At 33.6% G+C, this 17,966-nt stretch overlaps 1 protein-coding gene across 1 annotated transcript; it reads right to left on the bottom strand.

The window, feature by feature from the left end:
- Nucleotides 1-11,549: 11,549 nt before the first annotated feature.
- Nucleotides 11,550-15,312, bottom strand: LOC123884713 (protein CHAPERONE-LIKE PROTEIN OF POR1, chloroplastic). Its single transcript, XM_045933879.1, has 3 exons — nt 14,867-15,312; nt 13,251-13,608; nt 11,550-12,153 (listed from the first exon to the last, which is right to left on the bottom strand). The coding sequence occupies exons 1-3, from the start codon at nt 15,209-15,211 to the stop codon at nt 11,978-11,980; spliced, it is 879 nt and encodes a 292-aa protein (XP_045789835.1). The 5' UTR covers nt 15,212-15,312; the 3' UTR covers nt 11,550-11,977.
- Between the last annotated feature and the right edge of the window lie 2,654 nt (nt 15,313-17,966).

Raw genomic sequence — 17,966 nt, 5'->3', positions numbered from 1 at the left:
TTATTTACCGACTAGTGCGCATGGAGAAGCATTTGTTGGGAGAGGTCAACTCCTTAAATGGATCTCAGTTACCTCGAGGGGATTAGTCTCCGCAGTTGCTCGCGGAGGATACCTTTGATTTACCAAAAAAAAAAAAAATTTACAATATATTTTCTTAGTTTATGTGATTTTTTTTTTCAAAGTGTCCCTTATAAAAATGACCAGATAGAATATATGTTTGGTTCAAGATGAGTGAGGAGAGATTTTAAAATTAATTTACTTTTTTATCCTTATGAGTCTCGTAATTTTATAGTTATTCGATACAAATCAAATTATATATTCACAAAATAAAAAAATAAAAAAAAAACTATATATTCACATCAATTTTTTTATTTTTATGATGCACGGAATCCAAAAATATATTTACAAGTTTAAATTATCTATAATTTTATATCAAATAAATTTCCTAAATTACTTTTCACAAACTCAAAATCTGGTCTTCACACTAATGGGGGAGTGGTTATGGTGCATAAATAATGAAAATTGCTTAACGCACCCCCATATTGCTTAGCGCCCCCATATACTTAGCGCACCCTCATATTTTCTCGCACGCCGCCAATTTTTTTCTCACGCACCCCCCAAATATTCTCGCGTGCGTCCCCAAAACCATTTTTGTTGTGTAATGGTTTCACATTAGATGTATTTATAATGTCAAAACATTTTTACTGTCGAATGATTTTAGAGGGTTGTAAACTAGGAGGCACGCATAGCAATTTGGGGGTCTAAGTAAACTGGGGGGCACGATAAGCAATCTGGGGGTGCGCTAAGCAATATGGGGGTGCGCTAAGCAAACTGTGGGCGCTAAGCAATATGATGAAAACAATACAACGGTGACATTGTTTAATAAATCTCACAAGATTTATGCAATAAATTGTAGACACGTCTTACGATCAATTATTAGTTGTATTGTTTTAAAGAATCAACTCCAAAAACCTGTAGACAAAGTTATGATGATGACCAGGGCCGTCTCCGACTATTGAGAGGTCCTAGGCAAATAATGAAAAAGCACCCCTTGTAAAAAACATAATTTTTTAAAAAAAAAATATATAATATTATATTTAAATTGTAAATAATTTTTAAATAACAATAAAAATCTGTATTACCTCACACCCACACTCTATGTCCGCTATATATTAAACTTCCTCAACCCCTTTCACTCATCATTGGATCCAATTTCTCTCTCTCTCTCTCTCTCTCTCTCCACTCTTCAAAAGCTTTGCTTTTCTCTGTTACAGTGATTTTTCTTTTGTATAATGCTGTTGATGTATCGTTTTTCAAATCAGAATGATTGGATTATGTTTTTTATTAACATTTGTTCATCATTTTTTGTTGTTGTTCATTCATTGCAGATGGAAAATCCTGAAGGAGCTCGGACAAAAAGAAGTGGTCGGGAGTTTGGAGAACCAACTCTTCCTCCGATTCCGCGTGCCCGTGGGAGACCCCGCCGTGCTCAGAGATCTGTGACTCCTCCTGCCGTGGAAATAGTCGAGGTTTCCGAAACTCCTGCCACGGAAGCTGCCGGAGTATTTAAGCAAAGGGAGGGTAAAGAAGTCGTTGGCAGCTCAAGTAGTGTCAAAACAATTGAAGAGTATCAAGCTGAAAATGCTTCAATGAAGGATGAATTGGAAAAGTTGAAGAACGTAAAAGTTGAAAACGATGCCATAAAAGAGGAACTAGAAACTTTAAGGAAGACAAAAGGTGTTGATAGAGATGGATTGAATTTTACTGTTGGCGTGATAGTGGACGATAAGCGCGAGAAGCTGGTCAAGATGTTGGAAAATGAGCTTGGTTATGAGTATAGAAACGCAATTGTGAATGAGGTGATTAAGCAAGCCATGAAGAACAATTTAGTTTTGTCGGTCACTGCTACTTTATGACAGTTACGCCACATAGATACTAGATGGATTGTAATAAATTTATACAATCTACCTATAATAAATTTATTACTACTATTCTACTTAAATCACTAATTTGGTAGACCAAGGTCTTAAGTTTTGGTTTTTAACATTATATTTATTGTATTGAACTTAAATGTGAGATTTATTATATATGATCAACAAAATTTTGTTAGGGTGGATAACTCAAATGGTTTGAAGTCAACTAAGATTATTATTTAAATATGAAAAGTATTATCCTTTAAAGATAGGACAAATTCTAAGGTGCAATCATTAAAATTGACTTATTTTAATGTGTATCCATTTGTGTACCCTCATTGATCAAGTGAATTTGATGACATTCTCTTTTTGATTTTTTTTTGTTTAAACATAAAAATAACTAAGTTTGTTTAAACAAGTTTGTTTTATAATTCAAAATCTTTAATCTTCATCTTCTCTAAACCTAAGATTTTCATGTTCATCTCTTGTACCCATAAATCTCTAACATCACTCCTTAGTCCTTAACCATCACCATCATCATTTCTTCAACCCACTGCATTCTCATAAAATCCAAAAAAAGTAAAACAAATCTAAAGCCACCAAATCACCCTTTCACTTCCCACTATCTCCAAATCTCAATTTCTCTTAGTCACAAATTATCATCCCGTCACCCTAATTTTCATATTTGTCGTCTCACTAATTCACACATACATTTTTTTATCAACATTACATGTTTATAAATATCACATAACGCAAAACTCATCAAGTCTTATTCACGTGTCGCAGCGGTCTACATGTTTTGTTGTTGCTAACATGTTGCGGACTCGATAACATCTGAATTAAGTATTTATACCACTTGGCTAGATGTGTATTTCGTTAAAGTTATAAACCCCATCCATATATATTTTCGTTTAACTGAGTTGTAACGATTAATATTATTAATATTTTTTTAAAAATGTTATATGAATTAAAATTGATTGCTTGTTGTTTATGTAATTTAATTATTTTGACATACACAATTAAATTGTTGATTTGCTGCCGGAGTCGAGGTTTAAGCAAAGGGAGGGTAAAGAAGTCGTTGGCAGCTCAAGTAGTGTCAAAACAATTGAAGAGTATCAAGCTGAAAATGCTTCAATGAAGGATGAGTTGGAAAAGTTGAAGAACGTAAAAGCTGAAAACGATGTCATAAAAGAGAAACTAGGGTTGAATTTTACTGTTGGTCTGATAGTGGACGATAAGCGCGAGAAGCTGGTCAAGATGTTGGAAAATGAGCTTGGTGATGAGTTTAGAAACGCAATTGTGGATGAGGTGATTAAACAAGCCACGAAGAACAATTTAGTTTATTCAGTCATTGCTAGTTTATGACGGTGATTATTAGTAAGCCACATAGATACCGGATGGATTGTAATAAATTTCTACAATCTATCAATAATAAATTTTCTACTTAAATCACTAATTTGGTGGACTAAGGCCTTGAGTTTTGTTTTTTAACATTATATTTATTGTATTGAACTTAAATGTGAGATTTATTATATATGATCAACAAAATTTTGTTATGGTGGATAACTCAAATGGTTTGAGGTCAACTAAGATTATTATTTAAATATGAAAAGTATTATCCTTTAAAGATAGGACAAATTCTAAGGTGCAACCATTAAAATTAACTTATTTTAATGTGTATCTATCGTGTACCCTCATTGATCAAGTGAATTTGATGACATCTCTTTTTGATTTTTTTTGTTTAAACATAAAAATAACTAATTAAACAAGTTTGTTTTATAAATCAAAATCTTTAATCTTCATCTTCTCTAAACCTAAGATTTTCATGTTCATCTTTTGTACCCATAAATCTCTAACATCACTCTTTAGTCCTTACCCATCACCATCATCATTTCTCCAACCTGCTCATAAAATCCAAAAAAAAGTAAAACAAATCCAAAGCCACCAAATCACCCTTTCACTTCCCACTATCTCCAAATCTCAATTTCTCTTAGTCACAAATTAGCATCCCGTCACCCTAATTTTCATATCTGTCGTCTCACTATTCACACACCTTGAATTCTTCTTTCACGTGAGTTTAAATACGGAACCATTTTCAAGTTTGTTCAAATTTGTTGATGAATCATTTCCTTACTGAACCGTTTCCAAGTTTTTTATAATTTTAATTTTAGGTTTTTTGTTTTAGACCATTTGAATCAAAATTTAAATCATAAATGTAATATAAATGGTTTTTGTGATGTTTTTGCATAATTAATTGTTATTTTTAATGTTTAAATGACTTGAAACCGCTGGATATTGCGGATCTGAAAGCTCGTCGAAATGACACGACTGAAGGTTAAAGATGGTGAGTATTTTAATTACATTTTTTATCAACATTACATATTTATAAATATCACATAACGCAAAACTCATCAAGTCTTATTCACGCGTCGCAGCGGTCTACATGTTTTGTTGTTGCTAACATGTTGTGGACTCGATAACATCTGAATTAAGTATTTATACCACTTAGCTAGATGTGTATTTCGTTAAAGTTATAAACTCCATCCATATATATTTTCATTTAACTGAGTTGTAACGATTAATATTATTAATAATTTTTTAATTTACGACGAAATAATCGAGTTTAAAGTAGTGAAAAATTGCGTTTTTTTTTCGGTGTCCAAATCAAACGAACCAAGTCTCTATTTGTAGAGAAAAAAAAATTATGAATTTTGGTATAAAAATTAAAAAATAAAAAATTAATTTACGACGAAATAATCGAGTTTAAAGTATTAAATGGAAAAAAATTAACGCAGCCAATCATATGCTGACACGTGGCCTTACCTTTTCAAAAAGTTTCTCTCTCCTCCCATCCTTCCACCCACGCGCGCCTGTCGGCGCGTGTGGTGCACGCGCGTGAATTTTGTCCTATAATCGCGTGACACGTGTCCTGGGGGGGAAAAAGAAGTGGGGGGCGCGTGTAAAATTGCAGAAAATTACAGAAATGCCCCTGTTGCTCTATTCTTTCAAAAATTAAAAAAATGGGTATTTTTGTCCAACTCAAAAGGTGCACCTTGCTAACTTAGACCCAACTGGGTCTAAGTTAGCAGCCCCCTATATATATATATATATATATATATATATATATATATATAGGGGGCTGCTAACTTAGACCCAGTTGGGTCTAAATTAGCAAGGTGCACCTTTTGAGTTGGACAAAAATACCCTTTCTTTTTATAAAAAAAAAAAAAAAAAAACATATTGGCGCTGATCCAGTGTCGCGCGCCTACCGCAGGACCACCGTTACAGACCGTTGATTTCCATCAGACGGCCAAGAGATGATCTCATCATGGCTGTCGGATCAATCAGACAGTCTAGATCATCCAGCTCCATGATAAGCCAGCGCGTGCACCACACTAGATCTGCGCCTGGAGAGAGAAAATTTTATTTTAAAAAAAGCAGGACACGTGTCAACTGCTGGGTGGTTGGCGTGTTTTTTTTTCATTTAATACTTTAAACTCAATTATTTCGTTGTAAATTAATTTTTTATTTTTATACCAAAATTCATAATTTTTTTTTGTCTACAAATAGAGACTTGGTTCGTTTGATTTGGACACAAAAAAAAAACTCAATTTTTCACTACCTTTAATTATCTTTATATAATACTGTGAAACCATTTAGCTGGTAGAATGGTTTCACAGTATAACTCTCTGAAACCATTTTACTGGTAGAATGGTTTCAGTGAGTAATTTCTTAATTGTTTGCTTCTGAAACCATTCTGAAACCATTTAGCTGGTACAATGGTTTCAGAGCGTTGTACTTTGAAACCATTTCACTGATAGAATGGTTTCAGGGGAGTTGATTCTTAATTGTTTGCTTCTGAAACCATTTTACTGCTAGAATGGTTTCACAGTATAACTCTCTGAAACCATTCTTCCAGCTAAATGGTTTCATAGTAATATATAAACATAATTTTTTACTTCCTTAATCTCGTTATTTATATGTTCTATTGCATTTTAAATTATGTGTATCGTACTAAGTACGTTACTTGTGTGTTGTAATTTAACACGCACCACTCAATCAACTCACTGAAACCATTATACCAGCAAAATGGTTTCAGAATATAACTCTCTGAAACCATTCTACCGGCTAAATGGTTTCATAAGCAAATAACTAAGAATCAACTCAATGAAACCATTCTACCAGTAAAATGGTTTCAAAGTACAACTCTCTGAAACCATAGTACCAGCTAAATGGTTTCAGAAGCAAACAATAGTTTTTAATTACCGTTTTATCTCATTTAATTAACGAAAAATAGTTTCAGGTCTCCAAAAATTTCATAAAATATACCAAAAGTTCCAGAATATTATCTAATATTTTATTAGAAACAAATAAAAAAACAATTGGTTTCAGAGTACAAATCTATAAAATTATTATTATTATTTGTTAAATGGTTTTAAATAATCAACGGAATTTGTGAAAATAATTTCATGACTTGAACTAGGGAGAGTGAGGTACACAAGAGGGTTCTAAATAATTCATAGTACTTTACATAAAATTTTGGAAATTTTTTATGGAATTATAATATTTTTAATTACCTTTTTAATCATTTAATTAACTAAAAATAGTTTCAGGTCTCCAAAAATTTCATACAATATACCAAAATTTCCAGAATATTATCTACTATTTTATTATGAAAAAATAAAAAAACAATAGAGCTTCCCTGAGGCCGCACGCGCCCCCACGCGCCTCCGGTGAGAGTGGGCGTGGGCGACGCGCACTGTTCATCGTCCCCCCCACCCGTTTTATGCAGAAACGGGTCGCGCGACCCGGTTTTTGACCCGGTTCGATCTCCCTCAATACTCAACGAAACTCGACGTTCCTTATATGGATTTTGATCGTTTTTCAATTTTACAAAGGTTTCCGGTATTAGTTTTTGAAATCGGCGTTCGATTCGCACGTAAAATGAGGTCGAAATTTGGAAGAAATTTAAAAAATGTAATAGTTGTTGTTGTTGCATGGGGGGCGCGCTATTTTGGGGGGCGCGCTATTTTATGATGCAAATTACATACATGCCCCAGTTGCTCTATTGTTTCAAAAAAAAAAAAATGGGTATTTTTGTCCAACTCAAAAGGTGCACCTTGCTAACTTAGACCTAACTAGGGTCTAAGTTAGAAAACCCCATATATATATATATGGGGTTTTCTAACTTAGACCCTAGTTAGGTCTAAGTTAGCAAGGTGCACCTTTTCAATTGGACCAAAATACCCATTCTTTTAATTTTTTGAAAGAATAGAGCAACAGGGGCATTTCTGTAATTTTACATAAAAAAAAAATAACAACACGCGCCCCACCTTCTTAAACAATTAATAGACGTGGATCCAGTGTCGCGCGCGTACGGAAGGACCATGGTTACAGACCGTTGATTTCCATCAGACAGCCAAGATGTGATCTCATTAAGACTGTCTGATCAATCAGACAGCCCAGATCATCCTGATCTATCAGATCATCCTGTCTGCGCCACACTAGATTATAAGCTGGAGAGAGAAAATTTTGCTTTTGAAAAAGGCAGCCACGTGTCAGCATATGAATGGGTCTGCGTGATTTTTTTCATTTTATACTTTAAACTCGATTATTTCGTCGTAAATTAATTTTTTATTTTTTATACCAAAATTCATAATTTTTTTTTCCCTACAAATAGAGACTTGGTTCGTTTGATTTGGACACCGAAATCCTTCTGAAACCATTTATATGGTAGAATGGTTTCAGAGAGTTGTAATCTGAAACCATTTTGCTGGTAGAATGGTTTCAGTAAGTTGATTATTAGTTATTTGCTTCTGAAACCATTTAGCTTGTAGAATGGTTGCACATAGTTGTATTCTGAAACCATTTTACTGGTAGAATGATTTCAGTGAGTAATTTATTAATTGTGTTTGCTTCTGAAACCATTTATCTAGTAGAATGGTTTCAGAGAGTTGTAATCTGAAACCATTTTGCTGGTAGAATGGTTTCAGTAAGTTGATTATTAGTTATTTGCTTCTGAAACCATTTAGCTTGTAGAATGATTGCACATAGTTGTATTCTGAAACCATTTATCTGGTAGAATGGTTTCAGAGAGTTGTAATCTGAAACCATTTTGCTGGTAGAATGGTTTCAGTAAGTTGATTATTAGCTATTTGCTTCTGAAACCATTTAGCTTGTAGAATGGTTGCACATAGTTGTATTCTGAAACCATTTTACTGGTAGAATGGTTTCAGTGAGTAATTTATTAATTGTGTTTGCTTCTGAAACCATTTATCTGGTACAATGGTTTCAGAGAGTTGTAATCTGAAACCATTTTGCTGATAGAATGGTTTCAGTAAGTTGATTATTAGTTATTTGCTTCTGAAACCATTTAGCTTGTAGAATGGTTTCAGAGATTTGTACTCTGAAACCATTTTAAAGGTAGTGAAAAATTGAGTTTTTTTTTTGTGTCCAAATCAAACGAACCAAGTCTCTATTTGTAGACAAAAAAAAATTATGAATTTTGGTATAAAAATAAAAAAATAAAAAATTAATTTACAACGAAATAATTGAGTTTAAAGTATTAAATGAAAAAAAAACACGCCAACCACCCAGCAGTTGACACGTGTCCTGCTTTTTTTAAAATAAAATTTTCTCTCTCCAGGCGCAGATCTAGTGTGGTGCACGCGCTGGCTTATCATGGAGCTGGATGATCTAGACTGTCTGATTGATCCGACAGCCATGATGAGATCATCTCTTGGCCGTCTGATGGAAATCAACGGTCTGTAACGGTGGTCCTGCGGTAGGCGCGCGACACTGGATCAGCGCCAATATGTTTTTTTTTTTTTTTATAAAAAGAAAGGGTATTTTTGTCCAACTCAAAAGGTGCACCTTGCTAATTTAGACCCAACTGGGTCTAAATTAGCAGCCCCCATATATATATATATATATATATATATAGGGGGCTGCTAACTTAGACCCAGTTGGGTCTAAGTTAGCAAGGTGCACCTTTTGAGTTGGACAAAAATATCCATTTTTTTAATTTTTGAAAGAATAGAGCAACAGGGGCATTTCTGTAATTTTCTGCAATTTTACACGCGCCCCCCACTTCTTTTTCCCCCCCCAGGACACGTGTCACGCGATTATAGGACAAAATTCACGCGCGTGCACCACACGCGCCGACAGGCGCGCGTGGGTGGAAGGATGGGAGGAGAGAGAAACTTTTTGAAAAGGTAAGGCCACGTGTCAGCATATGATTGGCTGCGTTAATTTTTTTCCATTTAATACTTTAAACTCGATTATTTCGTCGTAAATTAATTTTTTATTTTTTAATTTTTATACCAAAATTCATAATTTTTTTTTCTCTACAAATAGAGACTTGGTTCGTTTGATTTGGACACCGAAAAAAAAACGCAATTTTTCACTACTTTAAACTCGATTATTTCGTCGTAAATTAATTTTTTATTTTTTATTTTTTATACCAAAATTCATAATTTTTTTTTCTCTACAAATAGAGACTTGGTTCGTTTGATTTGGACACAGAAAAAAAAACCCAATTTTTCACTACCTTACATCAACTCACTGAAACCATTCTACCAGGAAAATGGTTTCAGAGTACAAATCTCTGAAACCATTCTACAAGCTAAATGGTTTCAGAAGCAAATAACTAATAATCAACTTACTGAAACCATTCTATCAGCAAAATGGTTTCAGATTACAACTCTCTGAAACCATTGTACCAGATAAATGGTTTCAGAAGCAAACACAATTAATAAATTACTCACTGAAACCATTCTACCAGTAAAATGGTTTCAGAATACAACTATGTGCAACCATTCTACAAGCTAAATGGTTTCAGAAGCAAATAGCTAATAATCAACTTACTGAAACCATTCTACCAGCAAAATGGTTTCAGATTACAACTCTCTGAAACCATTTTACCAGATAAATGGTTTCAGAATACAACTATGTGCAATCATTCTACAAGCTAAATGGTTTCAGAAGCAAATAACTAATAATCAACTTACTGAAACCATTCTACCAGCAAAATGGTTTCAGATTACAACTCTCTGAAATCATTCTACTAGATAAATGGTTTCAGAAGCAAACACAATTAATAAATTACTCACTGAAACCATTCTACCAGTAAAATGGTTTCAGAATACAACTATGTGCAACCATTCTACAAGCTAAATGGTTTCAGAAGCAAATAACTAATAATCAACTTACTGAAACCATTCTACCAGCAAAATGGTTTCAGATTACAACTCTCTGAAACCATTCTACCATATAAATGGTTTCAGAAGGATTTCGGTGTCCAAATCAAACGAACCAAGTCTCTATTTGTAGGGAAAAAAAATTATGAATTTTGGTATAAAAAATAAAAAATAAAAAATTAATTTACGACGAAATAATCGAGTTTAAAGTAGTGAAAAATTGCGTTTTTTTTTCGGTGTCCAAATCAAACGAACCAAGTCTCTATTTGTAGAGAAAAAAAAATTATGAATTTTGGTATAAAAAATAAAAAATTAATTTACGACGAAATAATCGAGTTTAAAGTATAAAATGAAAAAAATCACGCAGACCCATTCATATGCTGACACGTGGCTGCCTTTTTCAAAAGCAAAATTTTCTCTCTCCAGCTTATAATCTAGTGTGGCGCAGACAGGATGATCTGATAGATCAGGATGATCTGGGCTGTCTGATTGATCAGACAGTCTTAATGAGATCACATCTTGGCTGTCTGATGGAAATCAACGGTCTGTAACCATGGTCCTTCCGTACGCGCGCGACACTGGATCCACGTCTATTAATTGTTTAAGAAGGTGGGGCGCGTGTTGTTATTTTTTTTTTTATGTAAAATTACAGAAATGCCCCTGTTGCTCTATTCTTTCAAAAATTAAAAGAATGGGTATTTTGGTCCAATTGAAAAGGTGCACCTTGCTAACTTAGACCTAACTAGGGTCTAAGTTAGAAAACCCCTATATATATATAGTATATATAAAAGAAGGGTTGATAAAAATATATTAAATTAATCATCTTCTAATCTCTTTTGGCTTTTCTTCACTTTTCTCTTCAAACCTTCTTTTTTCTCTCTACCTCTTTTTTTTCTTCTTATACAAAACGATTCTCTTCCTACCTCTTTCTATTTCTTAAAAAATATGACTTTGCTTTCTAACTTCTCCACTTAACCTATTTTCCCTACATTTTCCTTATTTACACCCTCAACTATTACTTAGTATACATTCTTCACTTTGCTATTTCATTGTGCTCATTGTTGTCGCCAATAGTTGATGTTGTCTCAATATCTTAAGTAGTGTGGGTGGGGTATCTGGTTCTTTTATCATGAGTGATTGGAGGATGACGGGACCACCGCTGAAATGATCAAAGAATGGCGGCGACGAAAGAAAGAGGAGAGGCACCAATGAGTAACAAAAGAAGATGATGAAAAAAATGATGATGATTTTCCTCAAGCTGAATATTTTGTGAATTTTTGCTTCTTTTTTTTTAGTAAATTGTTTCTTCGTTTTTTTTTGGTCCATGGCCACCCCCTGTGCCAATTGTCATTGATTGGATTATTGGGATTGCAACGTGCTCATTGGCCTGGAACTTAAATTTGCATCTATCCAATATAAATTGCATACTTCTTTCTAATTTCCCCAGATAAACAACTGCATTTTATTCAATATTTTGTACAATATGCGATGAATTTTACATCCTAAAAATGCTCGTGGTGAGACCATGCTGCATGTAAATGGAAAATTACAAGTTTCAGCTTTTGATACAAGATTGCCATGTTTGCTTTTGATACAAGATTGACATGTTTTGCTGTCTACCTTAAGTACAGTGAAAACTAGCATGGAGCGATAATTATGATTTCACTAACAACATCAACAGGGAAGCATATTGCCCAAAAATGGGATATTTACTACTGCAACCAATTCTATACCGAAAACACTGCCACAGAGGCAGCTATATGGTTATATATGACAGTAGCCTTCCCTGTCAACCTTGGACATGATCATGCAAATGAATAATTACAAATTTAACATTTTAATATAAAGAGCACCATGTTTTTCCGTCTACCTTAAGTACAGAGAAACCAAGAATTGAGAGAAAATTATAACTTCACTAACAACAGCAGCAGGAGAGTGTATGCCTAGAAATGGGACAATATCTACCTGCAACCAGTTCTCTACAACTGAACCTACAACAGCGCCAGCTATGAGCCCTCCTATAGTAATAACAGTTGCCTTTCCTGCAGAAAAAGAAAAGCAAAATTTCAAAGGAGGAAAATGTGAACTGAAAGAAAAATGTTATGCTAATTCAAAAGGATTAAGTGTGCGTCTGGCTCTGCGGCGACAAAAAGTGAGTTGAATGTAAAGTTATTCATGTTTGGATACATTCATATAAAAGTGGGTTGAACAATAAATTCAAAGCTATAAACCGATTCTAGAGGCAAAAACTCCAAATTCTAATTTCAAACTAGAATTAATTTTGGAGGCAAAATCAATTCTACCCAAAAACATACACTAAGCAGAGTTTAATTAAGAGGTAAATGTTCTTACAAGTTTTGAAAAATATCTCAACTACCCACAAGTAGAAGTACCATTTGTTAAGATGGTCAAGTTTTCTGACAACAAAGCCATTTTACATCGACACAATCTTCATTATAAGTAAATAAAACCCTCATCTCAGAGAATCAAGCAGTCATATACAAAGTAGCAGTATCAGAATATCGGAAGTCTGGGAAACATGAGAAATGAAATCTATTTAATAGGCTGGCCTTATTGTTCTGACAAAGTTTGGTGTTATGCACATAGAATTGCGTTACCTCACAATAATAAAATGCTAATATGAATGGCTAAAAACATGGTATTCTATATGATGCAGTGTCTCATTATGCACATAGAATTGCGATACCTCACAATAATTTACACACTTTAATAGGAGGCAACAACAACAAATTGAGGCTCACTCATACCACTCATTGCTTTCACATGCATATCTGTCTTCAAATATACAATGTCAACTAGAAGAGTGCTAGCAACACACTCTTTTTAATCCCTCTCTCTCCTATTGGTTGAGATTCAAATGGACTTCACATATTCATGTTGATTCCAGATAAATTTGGTGAGACTCCTGAACTTTAACCAATAGGAGAAAGTGTGTTGGAAAGACCGTGTTGCTAGTATTTTTCTATCAACAAAGGCAAAACTCATCAATTTGATTCAAAGATACAATTCAATATGAATATTACCATACATGAAACGGAAATTTCATTGAATTGTGACAAACGCGTATTAAGTGAGTGGACAACTTCAAATTATCAATATGCACGAGAAAGCTCCTTACCTAACTTAACATTCTTTTTTGTCATAAAGTACAGGGAAGCTCCAAAGCTACCAGCCAATATAAGTCCCGGAACATCGGCCCCGGCATAACCTGCAGGGGGCATAGAAGAACCACTAATATAGGTTAAACCCATCAGTGCACCATACACTCCAGCTTGTAAACCCAAATCACTGGTGGAAGGTGACTCAATTGAAACTGGTGAATTCTTCATGGTGGATTGCATCCATTGAGGCATTGAACCATTAACCTGGGACTGAACACGCTTTACATCAGCATAACGAACATTGCTGTTCACTACTTTTCCTGCTCGCCGCTGGGTTAGCCTCTGCATAAGTAACATATCATATGCAGCCTCTACCTAAAAACATGCACAAATTCCATCAATAGGGGAATAGACTTAATATTTAAAACACTAAAAATACATAATTTATAAAAAATAAAAAAATACTTAACAAGAGTCTGAAAATGGGATGCGCTAAGAACATCAGGGGTATGCGCAAGAATTTCAAGACTATAGGCAAAAAAATCAAGCATGTATCAGTTTTTTTTTATAATATATGCAGTTGCATATTATTACAATCTCAAATATACAGAGTATGTCTTACTTTTGTCCATAAGAGTCTTCAAATGACCAAATATTCTTCTCATGAATACGGTTTGATTTCATTCCGGTCGGTGGGCTTAAAAGACAATGAAAAAAAAGAGAGCTTGAAATCTCTGGCTTGACCATCCAAAGCCAAAAACCAAATTAAATGGACTTTTTGTCTGATCATTGACCACAAAATACATACACGCAGTGGAGGGGGGGAAAATTAGGGTCCAAGCCAAGGTTCTGTTTTAGAAATTAAAAGGCATTAGTTTTAGATAATGTATTTGGTTTACAAATAAGGGTCTGTTTTGTTTACTTTCTATTAACATTTTCAGTTTCCATTTTCTGAAATTGCGTGCATTTTAAATTACTAACAACTGATGTAGTAAATAATGAAAACAATATTTGTAAGGTGAGGTTAGGAGTGTCACTCCTTGTAAACTCTTTCATAAGTCATAACAATGCATTTTCAAAACAATGAAAACAATGTTTTAACATCTTCAAAATTCTAAAAAATCGCCATTTAATTTTCCATCTTTTAGCAAAACACATAATTTATCATTATAGAACCAGTTTATAAAGTGAGGTTAGGAGTGTAGTTTCTTATAAACTCTTTTCACGCCTTATCTCTTTTTTAAGTAAAAGATAAATGCAAACAAAGTTACTTTAATGTTTTTTCACTTGATCAAACACTAGCTATAGCGGGGTAAGTGCGTAGCTCAACTGGTTTGAGCTAAGGGTTAAAAGGAGTTGGAGATCTCAGGTTCAAAACCTCCTCGCGAAGACGAAAAAAATATTAATCTAACAAATTAACAATTAACATTGGCCGTTAAAAAAACACACTCACTAGAGTGAATGTAGATAATATAGATTAACCATCTAATCTACTACTAATAAACACCAAAACCGAAATCAAAACCAACTAATGAGGTAATTAATCATATATCATCATATATAATAGTAACGAAATTAATTAGACTAACTAGATTAGTTATAAACAAGATTGAAATTGAGGGAAAGTGTAGACCTGAGAAATGGTTTCTTGGTCATCTTTACAAGAAGCAACAATAGAGTTTTTGGCGCGTAGTATATCATCGAAGGAAGCACCTTCTGATACACCTAACAACTTGAGCGCGTTTTCTACCGACATCTCAAACGGTGCTGAGTCATCAGCTCGTGAACTCGCGTGAACTGGACCTACTACGCTTCTCCTCGTTGACGCGTGCCTCCACCGTCTTTGTAAAGGCGCAGTACGCCAAGGTTCGGTTAGGATCGGTTTTCTGAGTTGATGAACCGGTGGTGGTCTAGGGAATGGTGAACCGGCTGAGATACGGTCGGACCGGACGGGGATAGTGGCTGTTGTGGCAGTCATTTGTATCAGAGAGAAATGTGAGGCTTGAATTGGAGTGACGGGACAAGTAGAAAAGGAAAAAGAAAAGGTCCAAAAATAAAATATCGACAAATAAATAAATAAATATAAATCATCTTTCTTTATATCCATTTTATTTCATTTCATGATAGAAATTAGAAAGAGTCGTACGTATATTGATCACTGTTCCTTCTACGCTAGTGCTACAATTATTATTACACGTTGATTAAGAATAAGAAAAAATATTTGATAATTTTTTTTAATGATTATCTTTACAGTTTAAAATAAGCATGCATTCGTAACTTAGAGGACTAGAGTTTGATTCCCACAACTATAATTTGGATGGCGATGAAACAACTTGACGTTATAATTGGCCCTCGAACTAGATTAAACTGATGGTAAAAATAAAAGAAAAATAATGGATTCCACGCCTCTACTTCTTGTGGAAGGGGGTCTTAAAATTGTTATTTCTTGGTTGCGAAATTTAGAATTTTCTAATGTTGTTAGAAAACTAATAAACTATCTTGCAAGCTAGTGGTTGATGGCATTAGAGGTAAACTAAATTTACGTACGGAATTTACCGCTATGTTATTCGCGTGTAAAGTTTCTTTAAGTTCATTACCAAACTTGAATAAGTTTTATTGGGAGACAAAGCCAACAATATTACTCATTTGGCGAAATACAATATTAGTAAAAGCGGCATTGTTTTCGTTAGTCACCAAAAATTTAATTATATATCATCCTATTGAATGAAATTGAATGAAACAAGTTAAGATTTTTACAATAAAAAACAAATTCGCCGGTTTAACAAAAAATTGCAACACCCGTACTAAATTATAATTTAAAATTGCATTACTTTAAAGTTTAACCGAGTCAAAACACTTTAGGATCGAAAATTTATAAAAGTCTTAATACCTCTAAGCATTTAGAGGGGTAAGATCAAAAGATTTTGAAAGGAGGGAAGTAAAGAGAGTGAATAAAATAATAGGATTCAATTTTGCATCAATCAATATTCTAAAAACAAAGTACTATTATACGACAATCAATTTTCATCGCCTGTGTCACTCACTCTCACTCCCCTCTTCACACACCCTAGAGTTATTGATTGCCTTGTTCATATGTACACCCTCCTTAAAAATGATACAACTTTCCATTATCAACTTTTTTTGAAGCAATTCAATGTCTAATGTCGGCATCAAACTCAATATCATGCACACTATACATAGACACCATCTTTACTTCTCAGCTTCTTTTCAAAATTTGAGAGCATCCTTGCTCAAATGTCATACTTTACTAAAGTCTAACTATAAATTTATCCTTTTTTTTTTAGAAAAGAATTAAGAAAAACAAACTTAAACGTATAATTAAGGTGTCACTGGGGTTATTATTTGTTGGGTCATGAGGGGGCAGCCGAAGATCACCAACGTTGGACTCAAAACAACTCTATAAGTGAGTTGGGCACCACACTTTTTCCCCAAAACCTTAAGACGTTAAGTTTATGGATTTTCTCACTTATAAAATACATAGCCTCCACTATTCTAAGCAATACGAGATTTAACTCGCCTCACACTTGGCACAACATTATTTTCACGCAATCACACAATCAATCATTCAATGTGCATTTGATCGAAATAACGGATCAAAATTCAACTTAGATATGAATTTTGAAAATATGAATCATTCAACCTCAAACTAACAATCATTTATATGTCAATTGAATTATTACATGTAGAAATGAGGAATACAATCATCCTTTCTGATTTCACCGTAAAAAAAAAAACTGAATTCATACAGTGTGTGAGATGTAAAATTAGATTAAGTGTAGTCAAGTTGCATGTAGTCGACAATTCAAAATTGTTTGATCTTAATTTGAGTGGGAAGGAGAAGAGTGAGTGAGCGATGAGAAAGGGTTTTGTTCTGTTTTTTAAGTTAAAAGTTAAAATGAATGAAGAATGAAAGGGTTGCTCCCGAAAATCAATTCACTTTCCTTAATGATGAAATTCTTCCGAGTAAATACTGTATAATAGAATTAGAAGAGACTGAAGTGAAAGAGCAAACAACTGTCAATTATTATCATTATTACCTACTTTTTTCTTCATTATTATTACTAAAATAATTGATAAGCTAGTTTATAACCGATGAACTTATAACATGATATATTATAATTTTTATTTTTATCTAATATAAAATTTTAAAATAACATTTGAACTATCCGATTAAAATTGAACTACTACATGATTAGAGCACATAATCTATGTCCGTGAGATGTCTATCTTGGAACGTGACACATCACACCTGGCAATGGCATATGGCCATAAATCCAATTTCATTTTCATTTTGATTTTTCCCAGCATAGAACTAGAAAAAAATAGTTCACAAATCCTAACTCAATTGACAGATGTGTTGAAATTGCTAGTGTCGGACGTCAGGACAAAGATTTGAATCCCGGTCATTTCACTTTGTGTGTGAGTTTTTAATGACTTTTTCATTTCGTTTATCAACAAAAAAAAACTAGAAAAAAATAAAAATTACACAATTACCTTACTTGAGAATTGGAGTATTTGTTACTCCCTCCGTTTTTTTATACGTATCCAGTTAGAATGATAACACCGAATTAAGAAAGTGGATCTTTGCGCATTATCTTCTTATTATGCCCTCATCTCAATTAACCACTAAATTCCTATTTTTCCACTCTTTCAAATAAATTTATTGTTATAAAAAAAATTATTGTTTCTCTCGTAACAATCCATTGTTAGTT

This window comes from Trifolium pratense, linkage group LG1 (genome assembly GCF_020283565.1).
Source record: "Trifolium pratense cultivar HEN17-A07 linkage group LG1, ARS_RC_1.1, whole genome shotgun sequence".
Lineage (NCBI taxonomy): Eukaryota > Viridiplantae > Streptophyta > Magnoliopsida > Fabales > Fabaceae > Trifolium > Trifolium pratense.
The sequence above is the reverse complement of the archived record's forward strand: the minus strand, read 5'-3'. Positions and strand labels throughout refer to the sequence as shown.